This window comes from Vidua macroura, chromosome 21 (genome assembly GCF_024509145.1).
Source record: "Vidua macroura isolate BioBank_ID:100142 chromosome 21, ASM2450914v1, whole genome shotgun sequence".
In the NCBI taxonomy this organism is placed as follows: Eukaryota; Metazoa; Chordata; class Aves; order Passeriformes; family Viduidae; genus Vidua; species Vidua macroura.
In genome coordinates, this window is record NC_071591.1 from 9,361,702 (window position 1) to 9,386,523 (window position 24,822).

The following is a 24,822-nucleotide window of genomic DNA, read 5'->3' on the forward strand; positions in this document are numbered from 1 at the left end:
CTCGTCAGTCTCCGAGCCACAAACCAATCTAGATCAATCCAGGAAAGAGGTGACAGACATGAACAAACATGCTGGAAAAGGCTGGACGCTGAGTTTCCCCAGCCCCAACAGCCAGGAAAGCCACTGTGCCTCCCAGGGCTGCAAAATTAAGGAGAAAAAGAGCACAGCACGAAATTAAGGAGAAAAAGAGCACACAGGGTACGTGAAAGTGCCAAAAAGAGAACCAGGAGCCATGGGGTAAGCAATCAATCTGACTCCAGGCATCTCTTAAATACTGTATGTACCCATCTCTCACTAGCAGCACTGGAAATAGCTGAACACTCATCTTTCTGATGGAGATATTTTAAGGGATGATCCCGTTTTCTGTTACACTGCAATTTGCAGCACACGTCGATCCCTTCCCCATGACAGGCTCTAAAGACTGTCGATGACAACAGTGAAATGATAGTAATGATCACCCAGCTATTCCCTTTTTTTCTTCTTTTTAAAGCAAAAACAAAGCTGCTGCTGGAGTGTTTGAGCTGTTACCATGTAACTTAAGGTCCTGCTTTAAATAGGGAGCTGTTGCCACACATGAGGGAGAGGGAGACACTTTTCTACCCAGCTCCTGCTTCCCTTTACAGTATCATCTAGCAAAACCCTATACAATCTACAGAAAACATCCATCCTGTGGATGGATGGTTGCACCCACATGCTGCAGCTCAGACAGGTCACAGACACCTGGACTGGTCTCTGCCTTGCATTGCTCCTGCCTAAAAAGCAGCATCAGCACAATCAAAGCATTTCTCCCAAAGCAGGATGTTTCCCAGCACGAGTGACATTTGTCCTTAACCACATCCACCAGGACACCCCAGCTGCAGGTCCAGGAGAGATGTGTCACACACACAGCTGTTAAGAGCACAGTTTTCTTTCAAGTAAATTGTGGACTGAGTTGATTTGATGTTCATCATTAATGTGTGATCTTGAAGCTGTGACAGATCAAAGAGTCTGTTTTGTTCAGAGTCAGCAAGCAGATGTAACAGCCCAAAAAAGCCCCCTCTCACCTTGCCTTGTGTTTTTAGGAACAGGACTGGATCCAGACCTGCCTGGGAACTGGCAACCATCTAAGTGTGCTGTGTTTGGCTGGGATAGAGTTAATATTTCTCCCAGTGGCTGGTGTGGGGCTGTGCTGAACACAGGGGTGGGGACACAGAGATGTCACCTGCTGAGCAGGGCTGACACAGAGCCTGCTCTGCTCCTCGTGCTGCCTCACTGGGGAGGAGACTGGGGGACATGGAAAGCTGGGAAGACACAGCAGGACAGGTGACCATGACCAAAGGGATATTCCAGACCACCTGACATCAGTTCAGGATATAAAGTGGGGAAAGAAGGAGGAAGGGGGATGTTTGGAGTGATGGTTTTTGTCTTCCCAGGTCACTGTTCCATGGGTGGGGCTGTGCTCTCCTGCAAGTGCTGAACACCTGCCCACCCAGGGGAAGCAGGGAATGAATTCCCTGTTTTGTTCTGCTTGTGTGCCTTTGGCTTTTCCATTCAACTGTATCTCAACCCACGAGTCTTTTCTACCTTTTACCCTTCTGATTCTCTCCCCACTGGTGGGGGAGTGAGCAAGGGGCTGTGAGGGGCTTGGTGCCTGGCTGGGATTAGACCACACAATCACAGAAACACACAGGGGTTTGATTTGGTTTGGTTTGGTTTGGAAGAGACCTCAAAGCTCATCCAGTGCCACCCCCTGCCAGGGACAGGGACACCTTCCACTATTCCCAGGTAGCTCTAAACCTTGTCCAACCTGGCCCTGGACACTTCCAGGAATGGGGTGAGACTCCTCACTTCAAAATCCTTAAAGACTTCAAGAAAAAAAAAGAGAAACATAGTATAAGGAAAATGGGAGCAGTGCTGATACAATGACTCCCCTGAAGAAGGCTGGGAAAAAAGCAGAGTATCTCTTTGTATCTTCTCTATTTCCCTGAAATCCCTGGGAAAGCACCTGGCACAGCCCCACAGGCAGCGCTGGGGGTCCCACGGAGCTCCCAGGGACTCAAGCACTGAGTTCATCCCACTGGAGCAGGATTTAGGGAGGTGAAGGGCAGCCCCAGCCTGAGCTGCCAGCCTGGCCATGCTCTGGACACATCAGAGCTTTGTACCTGTGATGCCCAGGAAAAGCCAGGCTCTGATAGTTGCTGGTAGAGTGCTCAGCCCATCCAGAAACACAAATACAAGCTCATTCCCCTCAGAAGGCACACAGGGTGCCCCTAACCCACACCCAGAGTCACTGGCCTGGGACAAACACAGAGCTGGTAAGTCTGGACTGAAGGGGATCTGCCTGGTGCAGTGTCCAGTGGCAGCACAGTGGGATGGGAACCAGGGAGGCTCAGCTGAGTCCAACCTGAGGATTCCACACATTCCTTATAGGCTGTGACAGAGCAGCTGGAGGGACTGCACATCCCACAAGCTGCCAAACTTCTGCTCAGAATGCAGGAAAACCCTCTCACCAGACACTTCTCACTCACACCGTGGCAAGGGACTGAGCCCAAAACCTGTCACTTGGCACGTCTGGGGTATAACAGAGACTGCAGTTTCTGCAGGAGGATCCAGGGGAGCCTTACGTTGTCACGGATGTTGATGTCCGAGCCCTTGGCCAGCAGCAGCTTCACCAGCTCGATGTGCTTGTACTCCGTGGCCCAGATCATCGGCGTCCAGCCACCGTCATCCTGGGCAGGGACAGCAGAAAACATCCATCATCCAGGGTGACACACAGCACACACACAGCCTCCTGCTGGCCCCCACACAGCCCTGCCCTCCCCCTGTCTGCCTGCACTGCTGCAGGTCCCTCAGGTGCTGCGGAGCCCAGCGTGGCCGGGAGCAGCACACCTGAGCCTGGAGCTTACTCCAGCTCAGCAGGCTGGCACTGCATCTCCAGCTTGTTCAAGAGCACTGACTGTCCAGAAGGCACAAGGAACACCCAGGGAGTGTAAGAGATCCTACAGAAACCCCCTGAGAAGCCTGGGGGACCTGCCCTTGCCCCAGGTGCTGTCTCACCCCACAGCAATGGGCAAACCCCACAGTGACAAGTGCCAGGCTCAGCCCATCCCACACCATTGTCCATGATCCCCCCAGCAGGAAAAGCTCAGAGATACCCTGGAGCAACAGGCTCCACAGCAAATTCAAGGCCAAGGAGACACTGCAAATCAAGGGGAGCTTCCCTGAGGTCAGTGAGGGATCACCCTCCCTGGCAGACACGGAATTGTCACCCTGTGGTGATTTGGGGGTGCCCCCCAGCAGCAGGACTGTACCTGAGTGAGCACTGGGCAGACAGCACAGTGCTGAGCGAGTCCCTGACCTGGGCAAGCAGCTCCTGCCCCAGGGAAGGCCTCACCTGGCAGTTGACATCCATCTTCCCGTTGGAGAGCAGGTACTGCACCACGTCGTAGTGCCCCTTCTTGGCTGCCAAGTGCAGACACGTGGAGCCCTCAGCATCCTGCACACAACCACAGAACAAACCCTCAGGGATGCTCAGGAGCAGCAGAGAAGTTCCCAGATGGAGCAGAGAACTCCAAAAGTCTCCATCCCACTGCCAGGAGGGCAGAGAGCAGGAGCCAGAGCCAGCACTAAGCAGAGTTTGGGAGCTTTACACCAAAGAGGTGCCACCCTGCAGAGAAGGAAAGGGCTTTGCAAAGCCTGGGGAAGGTACCAGCCCCATACCTTGGCAGTGATGCCCATCTTCTCCAACAGCCCCTTTCCCACTCCTCTCCATTTGCTGGAGAGCCAAAGGGAAGCAAAAATCCCTTACACAGGCAAAGTTTGCACTTTACATCAGAAAATCACTTTGTCTCAAGTTGAAATGCTCCATTTCTCCAGGGTTTTTACTGGGTTTTGTTAGCCCAAGACCTTATCCCAGCACCTGGCAGCAGGTCCAGGGCTGTGGTGTCTCTCTCCAGAGAAACCAGGTCCCCAACCTGCCCACAGCTATCTGCACAGACAGGAGATAAAAAAACAACCCCAAAGGTTGAAAGGAAAAATGCCTCTGGGAGCTGGGAATGCAAGGCCTGGAGGAGATGGGCAGGCTGTGAGTCATGATGGAGAGGAGATGCTCCCACCCTCACACCAAAGATCTCTCTGGCAGCAGCCTGACTTTTATCAGACATTTATATCCCAAGAGCTTAGCACAGAGCAAGGCCCAGAGAGCAGGAAATCAGGAGGAGGAAATGAAAGACTGAAAATGAAATTACTCCCTCCAGCTAAATCCCGGGGAGCAACGCTGGAGGTGAGAGCTTTGGGATGGAGCTGATGAGATGCAGGGTGAGAGAGCAACTCTCTGAGCAAGGAGGGGACATCTCAGGTCAGGGATTGCACCATGAGGGCTCCTTGGGACACAGAAAGAGCTTCTGCACCCCCATATGTGCCTGCTCCAGCTGAATAATTCCACAGCTTTCCCCTTGGATGGGCAAGAACCAAGTGCAGCTCCTCAGCCCTGGGAGAGCAGGCAAATTTTACTGAAAAGTTTCTTCAGGTTTTGAGTGGGGCTTTTCCATGCTGCTAACAGGACCAACAGCTTCACCCTGGGGGCTGGGGAGCCTCCACCCAGCTCCCTGCCCTGCAGTCCCAGGGCTCTGCACACACCTGCCCCAGCTAAGGGCTGGAGCAGCTTCCAAACCAAAGCTGCTGCTTTCAGAGGCCTGAGCTGCTGCAAGAAACTAATTAGCATCATAAACTAGCCTAGACCTCAGATGTGATCTGAGGCTTCTAATTTGCTTTTCCAAGCTCAGAATTTATCTCCTTCCCTTGACCTGCAGAAAAAACAAACTCCCCTCTTTTCTCTCCCACAGGAATAAATCAGGTGAAAGATGTCTGGGCTGCTCCAAGGTATCTGGGACAGTGGCCAGCAGAAGCCACATGTGCCTGTCCTGTCCTTTCCCCTTCCCAGCTCAGAACCAGCCTCCCAAGGATCCATTTAGAGCCTGGATTGGGCAGCACCTGATACCTTGTGCACTGCTGCCAGTTCCTTCCCAAACCCAGCCAGGAGCAGCACGTTGTGACAATCATGGGGAGGCTTCCTGTGCTCCAAACAGCATCTGATTTATGGCACTAATAAATGATCTGTGTATTTTCCAAGATTGCAAAGCAACCAGAGCATGCTAAAGGCAAAGAGACAGCTGCATTTCATTGTTTTGGCTTAAATTAAGGGGTAGAGTTTAAAGATGGGGTTCAATTTTGCTACTGCAGCATGACTGCAAGAATCCGCACATCAGTCCTTTGGAAAGGGAAGCTTCCTCTGTCATTTTTCCTGGCTTGGCAAGCACCTAATTACCAGCCTATTTTAAAACATCACCCTAAAACTCTCATTATTAGAGTCTACAGAGAAGGGAACTCTGAAATCCAGCTCCACTGCAGTGGATTTGTGACACTAAGATCTATGAAATCAAATCCCCATGACATTTGGTACCACAAACTAGAGGGACAAGTGGCAACACTTGCCCCAAACAGCTCATGGCCAGCAGAAAAACGAGATTATGACAACTCCAGCCTTCATTCCAGACAAACCAGTTCATTTCTCCTCAGCCCGGGCACTTCCACCCAAAACTTCATGGAAGAAATGTTGGACAGAGGCTTCCTCAGGAGAAAAAAGGAAGGAATAAACTGCTACCTTGGGATCTACTAGTGCTCCAGCCTTGATCAGGTATTTCACAGTTTCCAGGTGGTTGTTTTCTGCTGCTTCCATCAGCGGGGTCCTCTGGTCCTCAGAGCAGGTGTCAATGTTAGCACCAGCCTGTGGGGAGGCCAGGGCAAGGACAAGGACAATTAGCAGAGGAAGGATGTGGGAGTAGAGATTTAATAACCAGATCTTCTCCTGAAATTCAGCCATATTAAGCAGGAGGAAAAAAGAATAAAAAAGAAGAAAGAGAATGAGGAAAGAAGGCAGTGCAAGTCCACCTGCTCTGGAAACAGCACACACTGCCTGCCCCCTCTCCTGCCTTCCCCAGCCAGGAAGGAACTGTAAGGAAGTCAACAGCTGGTATTAAGTAACTCCTGTTATTACCAGATTTTGTACTCCTACTTTCTAGATATTGTTTGTGTAACAATTTGGAAAAGTCAGCCTCCTCCTTTTTCCAGCAGCTTTGTTTTCCCTGGTCTATCATTTAGCCTACAACAACCAGCTCTTCTCAATGTCACAAGCAGTAGGAACAACTTGCTGATGGCAACAGAGGCAGGAGCTGTTAAAAATATCCTGGGGATTGGCTAAATATTCCTGTGGAAGTCAATGGCACCACTTCCACAGAGGTCTCTGAGCATCTGTTCAGTTCTACCCAGAGTGTCTCCAACCAACTCCTTTCCAAACCATGGCTATGTCAGGTTTGGGCTGAGCTCAGGAAACACCCAAAACTTAAACCCAAAAGGTCTCAGACACGCAGCTCTTGGCAGGGGAGTGTGTGTGAGGCTCACACCTGTTCACAGCAGCTGACTCAGGTTCACCTGGCACAAGGAGCTGTTTTCAGGTGCCTCCCACTGAATTCCTTTGGTTTGACTCTTCCCCCCAGCCAGAGCTATTTGAACCAGGGCAGAGGAGGCATTTCAAGTGGAACAAGCTGGGGCCATTCCCAGCCAAACACTTTGCTGCTGCAGAAGCCAGACCTCAGGGAGAGACAAGATGAAGCACTTTGGAAACAAACCAACCCTACTGATAATTAAATTGTTTGTGATATCTCACAAGTTTTGCTCCTTTTCCTCATTCCACTGTCTTCACAGGCAGTAAATTCAGTGAGAGCAGCCAGGAAGGTCCATTGCTGCCTTCAAACAGTACCTGAAAGCCTCCAATTCCAGGTGCTGAAATGCACCAGCCCAGCAAGATCATTTCCAAGGGCCAGTCACTGCTGCCTTCTCAGCAGCCCTTTAAGATTTCCCAATCCCACAGCATAAACAAAACACACTTCCAGACCAGGTACACCAGTACTAAAAAAAAACCAAAAACCAAAAAACAAAAAAACAAACAAAAAAAAACAAACAAACAAAAAAAACTAGAACTTTTTAAATACTTCTTTTTCTTCTTCATATTGTTTTGGAGCAGGCTCAACAACATCCCTACAGCATTGACCATCTTCCCTCAGTTAGAATCCAAATCTCAGACAACAAACCAAAATTGCATCTTCCCTTCACTTCTTTCCACATGTGAGACATTTGTGCTGCAGAGGAAAATCCTGCAGGAGCTCCTCAGGTTTTGACAGAAAGGAAGACAGGGCCTGGCAGCTTCCAGGCTCCAGAGCCTCACTGCCCTCATCACCAAGAGCAACCTGGCTTGGAGATCAAAACCAAGAGCTTGGAGATCTCCTGCAGCCTGGTAGCACATCTGGCAGTGCATCAGGCTGTGCTGGCACATCTGGCAGTGCCCAGCTCTGGCTGTGCTTAGGCACAGATCCCCACCTCCCCCACAGTGCCCTGCACCCAATCTTCCTCTGCTCCTTGTCTGGAGAACAGCCAGCAGGACAATTCCAGTTGTGCCCTCCTGTTACTCTGCCCCACTCCTCCCTCAGCAAACCCTGGGACTGAGGAGGTTTTTTACAGGAGGGATTTTCCACTGCTGATTTCCATGTGGGGCATACCAAAGCCCACAGAAAATGGTTTGTACAGAGGGCTGGAAGTGCAGACAGACCTGAATGAGCATGTGGCAGATGTCCACGTGGCCAGACTCGGCAGCAGCATGGAGAGGGGTTCTCTTACTCTGATGCTCCATTTTAAAATTAGGGTCAATTCCATCCACTGCAAAACAGAGCAGAGACGCTTTCAAACAGAGTTCAGAGACTGAAGTGTAACAGGAGAATCACGTCTCAGCCAAAGGCTTTTAAAGGATGGGTTCCCAGCCCATCCTCAGCCCTGCTCACGTCTCACTGCACATTTCACCAGAAAGCTCTCAGGGCAGTCCCCTGCACATTCAATATGCAACAGCCCTCAAACCCAGTGCTTAGAAACACCATGAAATTCAATACCTTTTTAAGGCATTACTATCTCTCCAAAGGCCACATCCCTCAGCTTCATAACTCATCTCAAAACCAACAAACACCACACGAGGATAAAAAGAGAAAAATTGCTGCTTGGTTTAAAGCAACCCAGAAATTGGGAACAACACAGAGTTTGTAGCCCCTGGGCTCTGTCTCACCACTGTTAAATGAAATTAAAATTAGTGATCCTTTTTGCACCCCTGCAAATACAGAGCTGCAACATGGATGGAATTTCTCCACACAGGCTCAGGATCTGGCCAGAGATTCTCACAGCTGTGCAGAGACTGACAGATGATGCTGACAGCCAGACAAAGATGTCTGGGCATGATAACATGTTGTGTATGATGAGGCTGTAGTTAAATATCAATGAATAACATTTCTGTGCTATTGAAAACAGGAACAATGGAGCAAACACTTGCTAGACAAAAAAAAAAAAAAAAAAAAAAAAAAAAAAAAGGAACTGATAAAGGGCAAGAACAGAGAGCGTCCAAAAAAGTACAGCAAAGTACTGGAGTGAAAAGGAAGCATCCTGAGGAAACATTGTGTCCTTCAGAGGGGGAAATTCCTGGGGAATATTGGATGCTAAAAACAAGCTCAGCAGCTCAAAGGTATCTAGTGATAGGCACCTCTGTAGCCCAAAACAAACCCCATGGCTGAAGGCTCTTCCCTTTTGCTTTCTTGCTGATAGGTCTTGGCTTAAACTGAACTCTATTAAATCTATTCCCTCTCCACTGGATGCAAATAGGTACCCCAGGCATGGAGAGGGGATGGGGAAAACCACATGGAGGTCATTGTGAGGACACAACCAGCTGCTCTGGATAAACCACGCTCAGATGCAGACACAAGTGGGGAACAGTGCACTTTTCCCAGAGAGATGAAGCCTTCCCAATGACACATCCCCCACAGGAGCCTCTGCTCCGAGCGCCTCCCCAGGGGCACTGGGAAGATGACGTGGTGCCATGCTGGGAAGTGGCCGCTGGCACTGCCTGGCAGGAGCTGGGAGTGCTGCCAGACAGGCCCTGGCCTGGGCAGGAGGCACCTACCCAGCATCAGCAGGACCTTCTGCAGCTCCCCTTGCCTGGCAGAGAAGTACAGCTGCTTCGGGTGGAACCGCAGCTTCTTGGGCCTGCAGGAGCGGGGAGAGAGCGGAATTAATGCCCAGGGAAGAACGGGAATGTCACCCCTCACTGCCACCCCTGGGCCTGACAAGTTCTGGGCTCATTCCCCAGCGTGGGCAGCAGGGCTGGGGGAGCTCTGCCCCTCTGCCCCTGTGCTCAGGTGAGACCCCACCTGCAGAGCTGCCTCCAAATCTGGGATCCCCAACAGGGGAGGATGTGGAGCTCTGGAGTGAGTCCAGAGAGGCCACGGAGCTGCTCCCAGGGCTGGAGCCCCTCTGCTCTGGAGCTCCTCTGCTCTGGAGCTCCTCTGCCTGGAGCCAGGCTGGGAGAGCTGGCGGTGCTCACCCAGAGGAAGGAAGGCTCCAGGGAGAGCTCAGAGCCCCTTCCAGGGCCTAAAGAGGCTCCAACAAAGCTGGAGAGGGACTGGGGACAAGGGATGGAGGGACAGGACACAGGGAATGGCTTCAAACTGAAAGACAGGAAATTTAGGATTAAATATATGAAAGAAATCCCTCCTTGGGAGGGTGGGCAGGCCCTGGCACAGGGTGCCCAGAGAAACTGTGGCTGCCCCTGGATCCCTGGAAGTGTCCAAGGCCCGGTTGGACAGGGCTTGGAGCAACCTGGGATTAGTGGGAGGTGTCCCTGCCATGGCAGGACTGGGACTGGATGAGTTTTAAGGTCCCTTCCACCAACCCAAACCTTCTGTGGTTCTCTGATACACCTCCAGAGTACAGCTCCAGAAAAACAAGTCTCCAGAAGGAGGCTTTAAAACTTCCAGCTCCAGCCCCAGGCAGTCCTGTTCCAGTGAGGGCTGCATCTGTTCAGTGCTGCTCAGCAACAGATTCTGGGTCTCACTACTGTGAACAGGAGCTCCCAGAAGTTACAGCTGCAGCTGAAGAGCCAGTGGAAAACTAAATCCTCCAGAGAAATCAATAAGACATTTAGAGCTGTAACAGTTCTCCCAAATCTGTTGGGGATGACTAATGAGTGAAGTGAAGAAAAAAAGCTCTGAGTCGGACTAAAATCCAGAAAAGCTAAATCTCCTTTTCTCTAGGCTAAGCAACTTGGCTGGGAACTGGAGTGACCCAATGGTCTTTTTCTTACTTTTCAGAGTCCAGGGCAATCAGGGCACTTTCCAGAGTTTCTTTCACTGGTCCCTGGGTCAAGCTAGTAGTAGGCTTTGGAAAAACTGAAGACCCAGGGATGTCAAACCCTTCAGCAGCTGAACTTTCTGGTTTGTCTTCCTCTGACAACCTCGTCCCAGTGCCACTGAAGAGGAAAAATGAGAGACAGCCAAAGCACAACCATTAAAAATACACAGCAATGTTTCTCTTATGCCAAAAAAGAAAAGCAAATGCATTTTAAACACAGATAAGTGTAACTGAAATCGAAACCCAGACCAATACATTTTACAGCTTTTTCAGTAAGAACTTGCCCAGAAAGGAATTGCACTGGCCTCTGACTACATCTTGATGTACTCCGTGCCACAGGAGACCCAGGCACATGGGCCAAGTCTTAAAGCCACCTAAACAAGGCCATGTGGGATGAGAAGTCAGAGCAGAGCTCAACACAGGGCTGGTTTGATTTGTGTGTTCCTCCTCTCATGGGTGCGAGTCAGGAGCTGCAGATGGGAATGGCTGTCACTTAGCAAACCTGATAACATCAACTAATTCCACTATTACTCCATTCCTAATAAGAGGAAGGAATGGTTTAACTCCTGAACCCCCCAACTTCCAGAGCCTCTGCCTCAGCTCTGGGGCAGCGAGTGACCCAAGACACCCCTGCAGATTCCTGCAGCTGAGCCAGCCCAGGCAGCACTCAGCTCATCAGGAGGAGCCCAACCATTCAAACCAAAGCCTGCTCTGGCAGGAGGCTTGAGATCCCCCCGTGCTCCCGAGCTCACCTCCCCGTCGTGGTGTCGGCCCTGCCCTCCACAGCCGCGGGTTTCTGCTGCTCGTAGCTCAGGGACACCGTGGAGGTGGTGTCAGCCTTGGCTATTGTCACCTCCTTGGCCTTGGAGGCCTCCTCCCCGCAGTGAGGGCAGTAGCTGGTGTCGTTCACCTGCGAGGCACAGCTCTTGTGGAAGCGGTGGGAGATGCTGCTCTCGGGCTGACACTCCATGAAAGTGCCCTTAAAAAACCACAGAGAAGGAATTCAGCCCCTGCTCGGCCCGTGCCTTGCCCCTTCACATGCTCCATGCCACTCCTCTCACCACCTCTCTCGGCCCTGCTGCGTCCAGTACAGTAAAGCAAGCACTGCCACTTCTTTAGAAGAGAACAAAACCAAGGTAAAGGGGGAAAAACTCACTTGGTTAAGGACTGCAAAGCAAGATTTTGAGTTGTGCTTAGGAAACAGAACAAAGAAGTCCCGATTTCCAGCTCTTCCCTCTAACGCTTGAAGTTCTCGCTTGTGTCTCTAGAAGTGCCAGTGCACTGTAAGGACGCCCCCAAAACTGGAAAAGAAACCTTCAGACCTGTGCTGAGCCAGCATTAAAACTACCTGAAACAGCTTACACAAACCATTCAAGAACCTGCATGAATCTGTCATTGACCCCACTGTAACCCAAATTATGTGACTCTTCTGCCTGGACCAGCCTAATTAACCCAAACAAGCTCACTGCTCATGCGACAAACTGGGCAATTCCTCTTAAAATTATTTTCCCTTTCTAGCAAAGTCCCTGCAACTGCTGTGCAGGACCCCAGAACTCCCTGCCTGTGGTGTCAGCGCTGCCTGAAGCCCTGCTGTGCCCTGGGTTAGTGATGGTGGCACAGACAAACACTGCAGGTTCACCTCTGTGCACCAGCACACAGCACTGAGAGATGGAAGAGAGTGCAAGGAAAGGCCAGCCAAACCCCCTCTTCTCCTGAATCCAGTCTTCCCAAGCAATCTAATTAACTCTATTTCAGCTTTGCAAATGCCTTGAAGGGTTTTGAGGATTTTATCTTCTAAATGATCTTTGACTCAGCAAGAAAACCCAGGATGGCTCCACTTACTACAATAATGCTTGAGACAACTGCAGCATCTTCCCTTGAGTCATCTTGAAAAATACCAGCATCACACAATTAAGCCTCATCATCACTCCATGAGGCCTCAGTTGGTGCCTTTCAGCTTTATCCACAGGGAAAGCAGGACACTGACCACTAAAGGACTGCACCAAGTCCCTTAAAAGCCTCACTGGTACAGGTGGAAGAAGCAGCAGGAGATCACAGAGTGGTTTGTGTTGGAAGGAACCTTAAATCTCATCTGGTTCCACCCCCCTGCCATGAGCAGGGACACCTTCCACTGCCCCAGGCTGCTCCAAGCCCCATCCAACCTGGCCTTGGGCACTGCCAGGGATCCAGGAGCAGCCACAGCTGCTCTGGGCACCCTGTGCCAGGGCCTGCCCACCCTCAGATGGGAGATTTCCTTCCTAATATTTAATCTTTCTAATATCTAACCTATTTGAGATCTCCAACACTGCCTTGGTCCAGTGCCATCACTCAGGTTCCCCATTCTGAGGGAACACAGAGGTGGGGGCACAGGTTCCTTTACAAACCAAGCTAAGACTTTTTTTGGATGTGATTGATCTGTACACAAAGAAAAACAACAACCCTTGTTCCAAAGAAATTCCAAAGGCAAGACTTCCAGCATGTGAAATCCCTTTGGTAACAAACCCCTTGAGGGTCTCCAGGAAGATAAAGGTGATGATTTCAGCTGCCCTCACACACATTCCTATTGAAAACACCTCCTGATGTGCTGTGGAACGAGGTGGGGCTGATGCCAGGAAGTCAGGACACCCCTTTAGGGACCATCTCCACCTTCAGCTTCCAGCTGTTGCAACAGGTACCCCCTTCCCTAGATTGAGAGCACGAACTTACTGCAGTGCAAAAGTATCCACAGCCAGGGCAACACTGGTGTTTCACCATCCTCCCTCTATGGTCCTCACACAGCACCAAAAGCTGGACTTTGTTAGACGGGCGCATCAGTTCATACTTAACCACACTGTTTGTGCATCGGCCCAGCTGGAACAGGAGAAATTAAAGGAAATGAAATTACTGCAGACCACAACACTCCCTGTGCTTGTGCAGAGGAAGATTTTGCACACTGCCTCGAGGAGCCCTGGCTTTTTCACAGGAATTCAGCTGTGTGCCAGAGAGCATTAGCAGTGCAGCAGGAAGCTGTGAAAGCTGCTCTCAGGAAGGAATGCATCATTTACTAACTAACATGCATGTGCACCCCGAGTCATTTGTTCCTTGCAACAACAACAACAAAGTCATAACTGGAAATAGGCAACAGCCAAGCAGCAGAAGGGGCAGTCCCAGGGGCCTGACTCACACAACACACACTCTCCTCTTGCCAGGAAGAGCGGGTGTCAGTGACCAAGAGAAGGAGACCATACGCACTAAATCTTGTTACTGCTCAAAACTCCCAGTCACAGGAAGATAAAGGGAAAAATAATTGCTCCTCATTGCCAGCAAAGTTATCGTCTGTACCAGTTCCAGCACTGGCCCCTGCCCAGACCACAGGGATGAAGAGCCAGTCTTTCATTAGAGCTCAGCTAAAGTCATGCTTGGAGCAGGTTTTCCCAAAGATTTCACCAATCTGCAGCTCTGGGCTTAAAAATCAGAGGATCACAGAATCATGGAACGGTTTGGGTTGGAAGGGACCTTAAAGCCACCCCTGCCATGGCAGGGACACCTCCCACTGTCCCAGGCTGCTCCAAGCCCTGTCCAGCCTGGCCTTGGGCACTGCCAGGGATCCAGGGGCAGCCACAGCTGCTCTGGGCACCCTGTGCCAGGGCCTGCCCACCCTCACAGGGAAAAATTTCTTCCCAATCTTCACCTGTCCTCCTTCAGCTTGAAGCCATCCCCCTTTTCCTATCATTCCATGCTTTCTCGTGCTCCACCTTGTCCTTTTACTGGCAGCAGGTTCCAGAATTGGGGTTCCCTGTCCCCAGCCATTGTTCCTTGCTCTGCTGCACCAAGAGGGAGCAGCACCTCCTACAGCCACCACTGTCCCAGCCCAGCTGTCACCTGCCAGCATGACATGACACTCTTTGTGTCTGTTTCAAGCTCCCCTTGATAACAGTCTTGCTTTCCCCAAATACCTGGCAAAGGAGATTTATAAACTAGGAATATCAAGGTGAAAGGCTGCTCCAAGGAAGGGTCCCTTGGAGGGAAGGTGGAGAATTTATTGTGTTCATGACAGTCAGTCAGGGACTCAGTGCCATAGACTGTCCCTCTGCTCCAGCCAAGGATTTGCTGCTTTCTCTCAACAAAACTAAACTTTCTCTCTGATTTTTTTTAAATTCCACTCCTGTAGACGCAACACCCCTGTGTGAAAAGACAATGGATTTTAACCTAGGCCCATCATCCACCCCAGCATCTCCAGCTCAGCTTTCCCAAATTCCAGCTGCAAAGACTTTTGTGGCTGGGACCCCTTGGCCAGACTGATCCCTGTCACCACCCCGAGCCCAGGGGCTGCAGGGGTGGCACAAAGGGACCGTGGATCTTTTCCTGAGGAGGAATTTTACTGAGGTGAGGAAATTCCACTGACATGTGGAAAGCTGCATTACCCATGTGAGGAAGACCCTGCACTGTTATGCCACACTTTATTATTTGTTAGAAACTCTAAAACAAGTTCAACATGATTAATTGCTATTTTCCAACCATTAGAGAGTGCAGCAGGGTGCTCAGAGCTATTTATAACACTCTCCAAGGACATGACAGTCTGGAAAAGCCACTATTCACACATATAATATTCCTGTAACATCTCTGAGTCACTTATCCCATTATCAAAAAGAATCCAACATAAAGCATGGCCTTTGCTGTTCCTCCCTGTGATTTATCCAGGGACAGAACTGCCAATTCACCATAGCCAGGAGCAGGAATTCTTTCACACACCTTGTGTTTGTTTAGAAACCCTGGGGCCCCCCCTCTCTATGATGAGTCTCCCAGGACATTTTCTCTTTAATGAATCAATTTTGCCATTCTTTGGAAATCCCTCTCTCTACAGGTACCAGCACATACTAAGAGAAGCAGAGCTGGTCTACAAACCTGATTATCCCTTTGTCCCTCCATCCACCCTTCTCCTGGGATCCTAGAGGAGAACTAGGGATATTCTCACTCCTGGTTCTACCACTGGTGAGTGTGAGAGTGCTGTAGTGAGGCTGAAGCTGAAAAGAAACCCAAGTGCCTCCCAGTAAAAGGAGAATCCATCAAGAGCATTCCTGTCCTGCAGTTCTCACTTTCCAGATTTTGGAATGGAGTCACTTCTGCCACTTCCTTCCACACTTCTGGAAGCAGCAGAGCCCAAGCAGCCTAGCTGTGACCCAAAGGCATCGAGTGCAATCCCTGTCAGGCAGTCAGACTGGGGCTGCACAGCTGCCAGGACATGGAAGCTTTGGGACAGAAAGAGAGGAGGAGAGAGAAAGGCTGGGGCAGCAGAGGCCATGCCAAGCTCCTGAACTCAACACCTGGCCACAGAAAGGTTTGCAGCAGTTCCTTCGCAGTCAAGGGAAACCAGCTCCAATCCTTGACTGGATTTTCTCTCTCTGATGCAGGTTCCTGTATTTGAGCCCATTGGGCCTGAAGTGTGAATGTTACATCAACCAGATCCAGCCACAGAGGCCAGGACAAGCCCAAGAGAGCCACCCAGAGCCTCTCCCAGTGCAGACACAGCACCTGCTCCCTTCCCAGGGGCCTCACCCCAGTGCTGGGACAGGCACAGAGTGCTGCAGCCCTCAGCTGAGCGAGGGGGACACGGGCCCTGCCATTCCTCACACCAGTGGGTCCCAGTCTAGCAGGCCCAGAGCCCCTGCGTGACCCCACATGTGCTCCTGGCACAGCTTTTCACTCTTTCTGGCCTTGTCCTCAGCAGGAAAGGCTGTGGGGAGCTAAAGGACAGGCTCCTACCTCGTTATCCACGCTCTCCGTGGCCATGCACTGGTTGTTGGCTAACGTGGTGATCTCTCTGCTTTTGGGGGTTTCCATTCGACAGCTACACAGGGGCACTTCCTGCAGACCATCCACTTCCATTGCTTCAGGGCCATTGGAGAGACCTGGGGCACAGAAAAACAGTGAATTAACTCCAGTTCTCTTCCAGGAGAAAGGATTCAGTCCATCAACACCAGCCACGTCCTGTGACATCTTCCCATTTCATGTCCTGAAATGCTCTCCAGGCTTTAGCACCACCCTGTAAAAGAGACCCTTTTACAGCAGCTGGAGTTTGCAAAAGCCTCCTGCACTTTTCCAAGTCCAGCCACACTCAGCTGACTGTGATGAAATCAAGAGTGATAAGTTAAGATCAGTTTATTCTGAGAAAACCTCAAAAAGGCAAAGCAATGAAGTGCAGGTTTTTATCAGCCTCTCTCCCCTCCCCACAACACTGGGCTCTGGCACCAGGAAATTTGCAGGAAACCACCTAGAGCTGGAAATTTGAATAGGCAGTGGAGTGATAAATAGAGATGATCAGGAAAGCACAAACTCCTATTTGCAAAGGCTTATTACACAGATGGGAAAACAAAATTCCTGGGACTGTTTGGTGTCAGCCAACCACGAATTATTTATTTTGGAAAGAGAACAAACCAGGGAAAAGAAAGCAGCAAGATGCTCCAATGTTCTTGCCTTTTCCTCATCTCCTCTCAGATGTTGAACATTTACAAACCTATGGAAAGGTGGATGAGGGCTTTTGAGGGGGGTCACTGAGGGAATATTCCTGTGGTTCCTCTGGATTGATATCAACCACTGGGTTACCCAAGACTGCCAAACACTGGGCTAGTGACAAGAGGATTGATTCCAGTCCTACCCTCCTCTTCCAGGCCTGCACCAAACCATCTCTGCAATGTTTGCAGCACAGAATCCTTTGGCCTTGGGGCTGCTTCACCCTGAAGCTTTCATCCCAAGCTTTCCCTGCCCACTGCTCTGGGATTGACTCACACTGAGAAGGAAGCTTGCTGCTATTTTTCAAGCTTTTGAATGGGAATGGAGAGTTCTCTTGCTGGGAGGTTTTGCAGATTTAACTTCATCCCTGGGGGAGACTCCTCTTCAGCTGCCCTGGCAATGGCAGCCTTCCCCCAGGGCACCCTGCCCGTGGCTCTGACCCTGCCAGCCGAGCACAAGCCCCTTTCATCCCATCAGGAATTCCTTGAGCCAACAAGCTGCAAAGGGATATTTCAAGACATACAAGGCTAGGGAAAGTCCTCACTGTTTTCATGTAAAATCCTGTCAAGATCTTAAAGGTTTAAGAGTTTTCTCTGGGAGCACAAGTCACAAAGCTCATTCCTCGCCTTCCGAGCTGTCACTTCCCTAATCTGTTTGACATCCAGAGGCTCTGGTGAAAGCATCCCTCATCCCTCCTGACCCTCCCTTGGTGGGGAAGGCTCCCACCCTCTCTTTGATGTGCCTCTATCAAAGGAGCCAGACAAGCTTTGAGGGAGCAGTGGGGCAGATGGGTGGATGCAGCCAGGGGATGCTGGATCTGAGGAGAGTTCAGCACTGGGAGCAGCAGCTGGGGCTCAGCACCCAGGGCCCAGCACCAGCCTCTCCTCTTCCCAGGGCTGAACGAGACATTCCTGAGGGGGCAGTGGCAGCAATTCTGGGGGGATGCTGAATCAGCATATTTCAGGGAATGGAGGGGAGCTGCTGAGTGGGACAGGAGGGCTGGGGCAGTACCTTGGACCCTTGGTGAGTGTATTCCTGAGCTAACTGCCTCACTGGAACTGGGATCCCATCTACAGCCTCATTCCATCCCAGCACCCTCCCTATCCTCACCCACATCCCCAGCCTCACCCCCATTCCAAATCCATCTCCATTTCTATCCCAGCCCCATCCCAACACTCATCCCCACTCCAGCCCTATCTTCCCCCTCATCCCGATCCCTAACCCCCATCCCATCCCGATCCCTAACCCCCATCCCATCCCTAATCCCGATCCCTAAACCCCATCCCATCCCTAACCCCCATCCCATCCCTAACCCCCATCCCATCCCTAACCCCCATCCCATGCCAATCCCGCCCCATTCCCGTTGCTCTGCGCGCGCTGTGGCCGCCAGGGGGCAGCCAGGGCCCCGCACGGCGCCACCCGCCGAACAAAGGGACCCCAAACCCGACCCCAAACCCGACCCTAAACCTGACCCCAAATCCAAACCCGACCACAAACCTGACCCCAAATCCAAACCCGACCCCAAACACAACCTCGACCCCAAACCTGACCCCTAAACATAGTCCCAACCCCAAACCTGGCCCCACATTCAAATTCAAACCAGCCCTAACCCCAAACCCAAACCCAGACACAAAACCAGCCCTGACCCCAAACCCAGATCCAATCCCAACCCCAAACCCAACCTCGATCACAACCCAATCCCCTCTCAAACCCATTCCCAACTCCAGCTCCAAGCCCAAAGCTAAACCCAAGCCCAGCCTCAGCACTCACCTCCCGCTGGCGAGGAGAGGATCCCCTTCACCCGGAGGTCCAGGGAATCCAGGGACACCTCCATGTACTCCATGCTGTTCTCCTGGCTGGGGCCCTCCCTGCTGCCCAGCGAGGCTTTATAGGCTTCAGCACCTGCATGGGAACAGGGGATTCACACAGACCCCACAGGAAAAGCCACCCCACAGCTGTGAGGCCGGGCCTCGAGCCCGGGCTGTGCAGGCTCCCTGTGGGAACCACGAGGGCAGAGCACACGGAATGTGCCACCACCTCATCTGGGCATGACCAGGCACTGGTCTGCTCACTCTGAGCTTCCACCTCCACCCAGGCAGGGAACAAGGAAAGGGAATAAATGAGACGAGTTCAGCCTCTGCAAGGGCAGGAGGAAGGGGTGAAGCAGGGCTTGAGCATCCTCCTGCCCCCAGGCTGCTGCACAGGGCTCAGGTACACGCTGGCCAGGCAGAGCCAACTGCACCTCAGGAGGAGATGAGACAGGTGACATCCAGCCGAGTGGGAGGGGAAACACAAAAAAGTAAAGTTGTGCCTCGAAGTGAGCAGAGCTGCTGCTGGGAAGAGGTTGTGGGAGAGGGAACTGACAGTGTCTGCACTCCCTTGGCTTCACTTTCTTTCCTGCTTTGCTTCTGCCAGTCCAGCTTGGCCAAGAGAGTTTGGTTACCCTTCCAGACCAGCTCCCACCTTTACTGAAGGGGCAGAAAACCAGCCTGCATGTGAAATGCAGAATTAGATATTTGCTGTGACAGGGATCAAGGGTCCCTATGACACCCTGGGAGGAAGAGGAGCGAGCCAGGTGAGTGACAGAGCCCAGGCACAGAGCAGAGGCTGAAAAATGGTCAATTCACTTAGAAGTACCAAAAAGCTGACCTTTTTGCACTGAATTAGCAACCCAGAAGAATAAAAATAAACCCTTTGGTGGCAGTGGATGTATGACACCTCAACAATGAGGCTGAAGGCACAGCTGCACTATCCACTTTACCTCTCCCACGTTGTTACCTTTCCCAAGGAAGAAGCATCACATCCAGCCTGCACTCCTGCCTCTCCTCACCTCTTCCCTCTCACCAGAGCTCACTGAAACCTTCTTTGGTGCTCAGTGACTCAGGACAAACAAGAGGGACCCCCTGGACAACACCCACACTTGAGATGGGCCCGAGGCAGCTCCTTCCAAACGTTGTGGCTCTTCCACAAGGAGCAAAGCCAAGCTGCACATTCCGTTCAGCTGCACAAGCACCCACACAACAGCAATGGAGCACCATTCCAGGGTGGTTCTTTCTTCTCCTGCACCTAAACATGCTCCTTGAGCTCATGGGACAGGAGTCCACATGGACACGTCACACAATCCCAGACTGCTTTGGGTGGGATGGGACCTTCAAGCCCATCCCATTCCAACCCCTGCCATGGGCAGGGACACTTTCCACTATCCCAGGTTGCTCCAAGCCCCATCCAGCCTGGCCTTGGACACTGCCAGGGATCCAGGGGCAGCCACAGCTGCTCTGGGCACCCTGTGCCAGGGCCTACCCACCCTCAGAGGGAACAATTTCTCCTGTATAGATAACATCAATTTCCTGTCTTCCAGTCTGAAGCCATTCCCCCTTGTCCTGTCACTATCTCCCCATATAAAATTCCTCTTCCTCCTTTTTGTAAGCCACATGGGCCTTTTTTTGAATACTGTAAAATAAATGGATTGCTGAACAAAATGAAGTTCCTCCAGCATTCCAAGGACAAAGCCACGAGTGCTGCTGTGACAGTGACACCGGCAGCTCCTGCCAGTGAGGGGCAAGTTCACAGCCTGGTTTATCACAGCCCAACCTCAGGAAGGAAGAGTGAGACTGCACTTACAGGCCTCAGGTCCTTCCCCCTGCACCTGGGAGGCTGACTGGGGTGGAACTTAGGAACAAAACCCCTTTAATTACCTAGCACACCGCCTTGTTTCTTTTTATTCCTCCGCCTCCTCTTGCGGGTGGGTTTCAGCCATGGACTGTCCGTCTTCCCTTTCCTCTTCAGCAGCTTCTTCTTGACACTGGACTCGGAGCTCTGAAGAACCAGAGAGGCCACGTGCACGTCAGGCATGGTGGCACCAGGGTCCCTTTGTGGAACAGCCCTCACCCAGCTCGAGCTGTGTGAGAAGGACCAGGGCTTTGAAACCAAGGGGTGCTAAGATGCCTTTATAGCACTGAAAAGGAAACTCAGGCACACGTGTGGGTGGATTTCCTGTCAGTTCAGCAGGGCAGGCTGCACTTTCTCTTCCATGGAGGCCTTCACACCACGCTCATGAGCAGCACTGCAAGTGGGCAGGCACGTGCACACTTCCAGCTTCTCCCAAAATATAATTGTAGAATCACAGAATCACAGAATATCCTGAGCTGTAAGGAACCCACAAAGACCACCAAGTCCAGCTCCTGGTCCTGCACAAACACCCCACTCTGTGCCTCAGAGGGTTGTTCCAACGCTTCTTGAGCTCTGGCAGTTGGGTTTTCAAACTAAAATATTCATGTTTCTCCACAAAAAAACCACTTTGCACTCGAAGGGCCACCTGGCAGGGCTGGAGTGGACCCAGGGGAACTGAACTCTAGAGCAGCAGAGCAGCCCCCTCCCTGAGCACAGGGCAGCACAGACCAATCATGCAGCAAATTCTCAGCCACATGTATGAATCTCAACAGACTTTGGGTTTTGGTTTAAAAAAAATTCAGTTGTCTGGGGTGGGGTTTCAAAGTCAACATCAGAACAGGAATCAGGCACCTCAACCCTGCCAGGGTTTAATGCATCAATCAGAAAAATTCATGTTCAGACTGAAACTCTCAGCTCCTGATGCTTATCCAGCTGTCAGCAAAGCCTTGGAAAAACCTCCTGGTACCACTACCAGCAGCTGGATCAGGCTCCACCTCCACAGGCAGCTGTGCCAGGCTCTGCTGTCCCAGTGAGGGAACACGTGGAGCTGAGTCCTGGTGTCTCTCCAGGGTGTCTGGGCTGCCCCAAAATCCCTGAGTGTGGGCTCAGCACGTGGCTTTACCCATCACTCTGCTCGTGGGAGAGAGGTTTGTGTGTGAGCCAGTCCTGTCTGGGAGCTGAGTGACCCAGCAGAGCTCAAACCTCTGTCCAGGATGTGCAGATCCCACCTGGGAGTTTGGATGTGAGTCCCAGCCCGAGCCTTGGTCTGGGCTAACACAACAGACTGGCCTGAGCCACTCAAAACATAGCCAGGCTGCACACCCCTGCTCCTCCTGGGCTGCTGCAGTGTCAGAGCACAGGGAGCAAGACCCTAAAGAGCTTCAGGGATTCACTTGATGTGTTTTGTGAGCATGATTCTACCTTCAGCTCAAAACATCGGGAATTTTCTCAAGGTGACTGAAGAGTTGGGTGCCTGAAATGCTGGCTCCTCAACTTGAGAGGCTGTGGAAGGACAGTTTTTAAGGAAAGGGGAAGGAGGCAGACAGAGACATTCAACAAACAATTTAAATTAAAAAATTGTCAGGTTCTCTTCACCAACCGTCTAAAAATAAAAAGTAGAAATCCCCAGCAGCAGCTGAAAGTCTTGACCTGGTGCTGTATGACCAAGGTCCCAGGGAGAGTGTCTGTCTGTCTGTCTGTCTGAGTGCTGTTTGTCTCTCTGGTAAGAGCTGCTCACCAGGAACAGCGAATTTAGGCTGTGGGCTGGGCCAGTGGATCTGGGAACAACCCCACCCCAGCAGAACTTCGGGTTGGTGAGAAAGCTTTGCTGCCTCCTACCAGGTGCCAACTGAGGAACTCAGGCACCCTTAAACACCTCTGCTAACATTCAAATGATTAAAAGCAGTCAACAACTTGTTGAAAACAACAAAAGCCCATTAGTTAGCATCAGAAAGTAATTAATTGTGCCACGGATCAGGGTTAAGCACCTTGTGGAAAACAATACTCCGTGTGTGGGTGGTTTCAGAGAATGAGTTTTGTCAAGGAGACTTGAAACTGCACCGCTTTGGCTTTGCTCCCTCTCTCTCTTTCTGGCAGCAGTGCAAAGGGGAAAAATTATTATCAACAGGCCACGGGCTGAAAAACACATTTAGCAGCCCAGCTTACCAAGTCAGACTCGTCTCCATCCTCCTCCTCCTCCCCTGATTCTACAGACTCTTGTTCTTCCTCAGACTCGCCATCATCGATCTGCAGCCACCATTTGCCCAAGAACAGAATGGGTCAGTCAGGTCGGGTTTCCCAGAAGAGAGCATCCCCCTCCACCCTGGTCATCCCAGCAGAGCACCCCCACCATCCTGCTGTGCCCCACAAACAGCAGAGCACCCCAACCCCAGCCCCAACCTGCACATGCACTGAGCTCAGGGAGTTCCAATCACATCATGGAACACCCAAGGGGATGGTAGAGGGAGAAAAAAAAAAATTGACTCCAGAATAAAGTCTTCCAACTAAATTTCAACTTCTTTGACAATCCCAAACCAGCCTCATGCCTGTACTGTGTATCAAAATTTGGGGAAAAAAAAGCAATTAGATTATTTTAGTGCTTTCCCAAGCAAGATTGGGAAGATGTCTCCTATTGGTTCAGGGAATCCCAGAACTACACATGGTGGGGGTTCTGCAGAGTGGATCCCAGAACTGTGTAAGGCTGGAACTGGGGGGGAGATGGGGAGACCCTCACAGGTGCGATGGGAAGCAGGAAATGGTCTCAAAGGGTCTCTCTACCATTGCTGATCCTTCTGTCATCTTGCAGGTGAAAAAACCCTAGAAATTGCTTCAACCCATGCCCCTCCTATCCCTGATACCCCATCCTGCTCCTCAGGCCCTGCTCAGGGCACAGGAATCACCTTCCTGGCGTTGTCTGCGTCGGACGCGCTGTCCTTGGAGGTCCTGTTGTCATCCACAGGGAACATGGCTGCCTGATCTGCTCCATGATCATCTTCCTCTTCCAACTCATCCGAGTCCTCCTCCTCAGAGTCCACATCTATGCTCTCCCCGTTCACGTGGGGGCTGCCATCCCCCAGGTCCTTGTCACTCTGGAAGTCACCCAAGCACACGAGACACAAAGACAACATCAATTCCTGGGACAGAGCAGCTGGATCCATCCCAGATTCTCCTCTCTGCTTGGAGCTCTAAAGCTGGTTCTGTGTCCCTCCAGAGCTCCTGCCATGTGTCAGCTCACCCTGCTGGACCTGGGGACCACAAGGAATCATTCCAGACTCACACGGTTGCATGGGGTGTTAGGGGAGAGCCCCGTTTCAGCATGGAGGGGCAGCTCCACCAGGGATGCAGGAAGGTTTCTAGGGAATGGAAAGGGAAGTTACATCATATTGGGATTTTCATATCACTCCTTGAAATCCTAGCACTGTTCTCCTTGAATTCTAAGACCAAAATTTCAGGGCACAGGTCGCAGCAAAAGCAGAATTTCATCAGGAGTGAGTCCATGTCTAAACTTTTATAAGTAACCAAGTGTTTTTCTGTACAGCCTCAGGCAGCAACACGAGACCTTGAGGACCAAAACAAAAAGGGGCATGCATGAAATCTCTCCAGTTGCCCAGGATTCACAGGACAGAAGGGGAACATTCATTGGAAAAAGTTTGTTTAGGAGCTGGTACCTGAACAGCCCTCTAGAACAGTCATTCCCAAAGCAGCAAGGCTGCTCTGGGCAGGAAGCAGCTGCCAGAGGGAAGAGGAGACTGAGAAGGGAAGATGTTGATCCCAACAAGCCAGCACATCCCTGCACCTCCACATGGGTTTGGTGTCCAACAAAAGGGACATGTAAGTGACAACAAACACGTGCAGTGGGCTCAGTGCTGCCCTTACCTTGGCACCCACAGAGGAATGAGTTATGCTCTTAAACATCTCTATCATTGTTCTCTGTTTTAACACTTTGGTCTTTTTCTTGGGAACCAGGCTATAGGTTCCCATTCTCCGTTTTTTCTTCCGAGATACTGCAGCAGCTGGAAAAGAGAAGCAGAAGGAACCCAAAGTTTGCTCAGGAATGAAAAGAAGGGATAGAGAGTAGGGGCTGCACTGAAGAGAGACTTTGGACAAAGGCCTGGAGTGACAGGACACAGGGAATGGCTTCCACTGCCAGAAGGCAGTGATGGATGAGATATTGGGAATTAGGAATTGCTCCCTGGCAGGGTGGGCAGGCCCTGGCACAGGGTGCCCAGAGCAGCTGTGGCTGTCCCTGGATCCCTGGCAGTGCCCAAGGCCAGGCTGGACAGGGCTGGGAGTGACCTGGGACAGTGGGAGGTGTCCCTGGCATGGCAGGGGTGGCACTGGGTGGGCTTTATGGTCCCTTCCAACCCAAACCTTCTGTGATTCTATGAAATCACATCTGAGGGCGTG

General features: G+C 51.4%; 1 protein-coding gene across 7 annotated transcripts in view; it reads right to left on the bottom strand.

Moving 5' to 3' along the window:
- The window catches only part of EHMT1 (euchromatic histone lysine methyltransferase 1), a 78,576-nt gene that overhangs the window by 16,527 nt on the left and 37,227 nt on the right, over positions 1–24,822 (bottom strand). For 5 of the 7 annotated variants that reach the window (XM_053996641.1, XM_053996640.1, XM_053996639.1 and 2 more), the window contains 14 exons: positions 24,292–24,428; positions 23,316–23,504; positions 22,582–22,662; positions 20,442–20,562; positions 18,517–18,648; positions 16,000–16,145; positions 12,964–13,107; positions 11,010–11,236; positions 10,211–10,375; positions 9,032–9,114; positions 7,643–7,749; positions 5,642–5,764; positions 3,374–3,475; positions 2,604–2,708 (listed from right to left, as the gene is read on the bottom strand). In XM_053996641.1, coding sequence (XP_053852616.1) covers positions 2,604–2,708; positions 3,374–3,475; positions 5,642–5,764; positions 7,643–7,749; positions 9,032–9,114; positions 10,211–10,375; positions 11,010–11,236; positions 12,964–13,107; positions 16,000–16,145; positions 18,517–18,648; positions 20,442–20,562; positions 22,582–22,662; positions 23,316–23,504; positions 24,292–24,428 — 1,862 coding nt within the window. The remainder of the gene's footprint in view (positions 1–2,603; positions 2,709–3,373; positions 3,476–5,641; positions 5,765–7,642; positions 7,750–9,031; positions 9,115–10,210; positions 10,376–11,009; positions 11,237–12,963; positions 13,108–15,999; positions 16,146–18,516; positions 18,649–20,441; positions 20,563–22,581; positions 22,663–23,315; positions 23,505–24,291; positions 24,429–24,822) is intronic. The other 2 variants (XM_053996645.1, XM_053996644.1) reach the window with 1 other exon arrangement.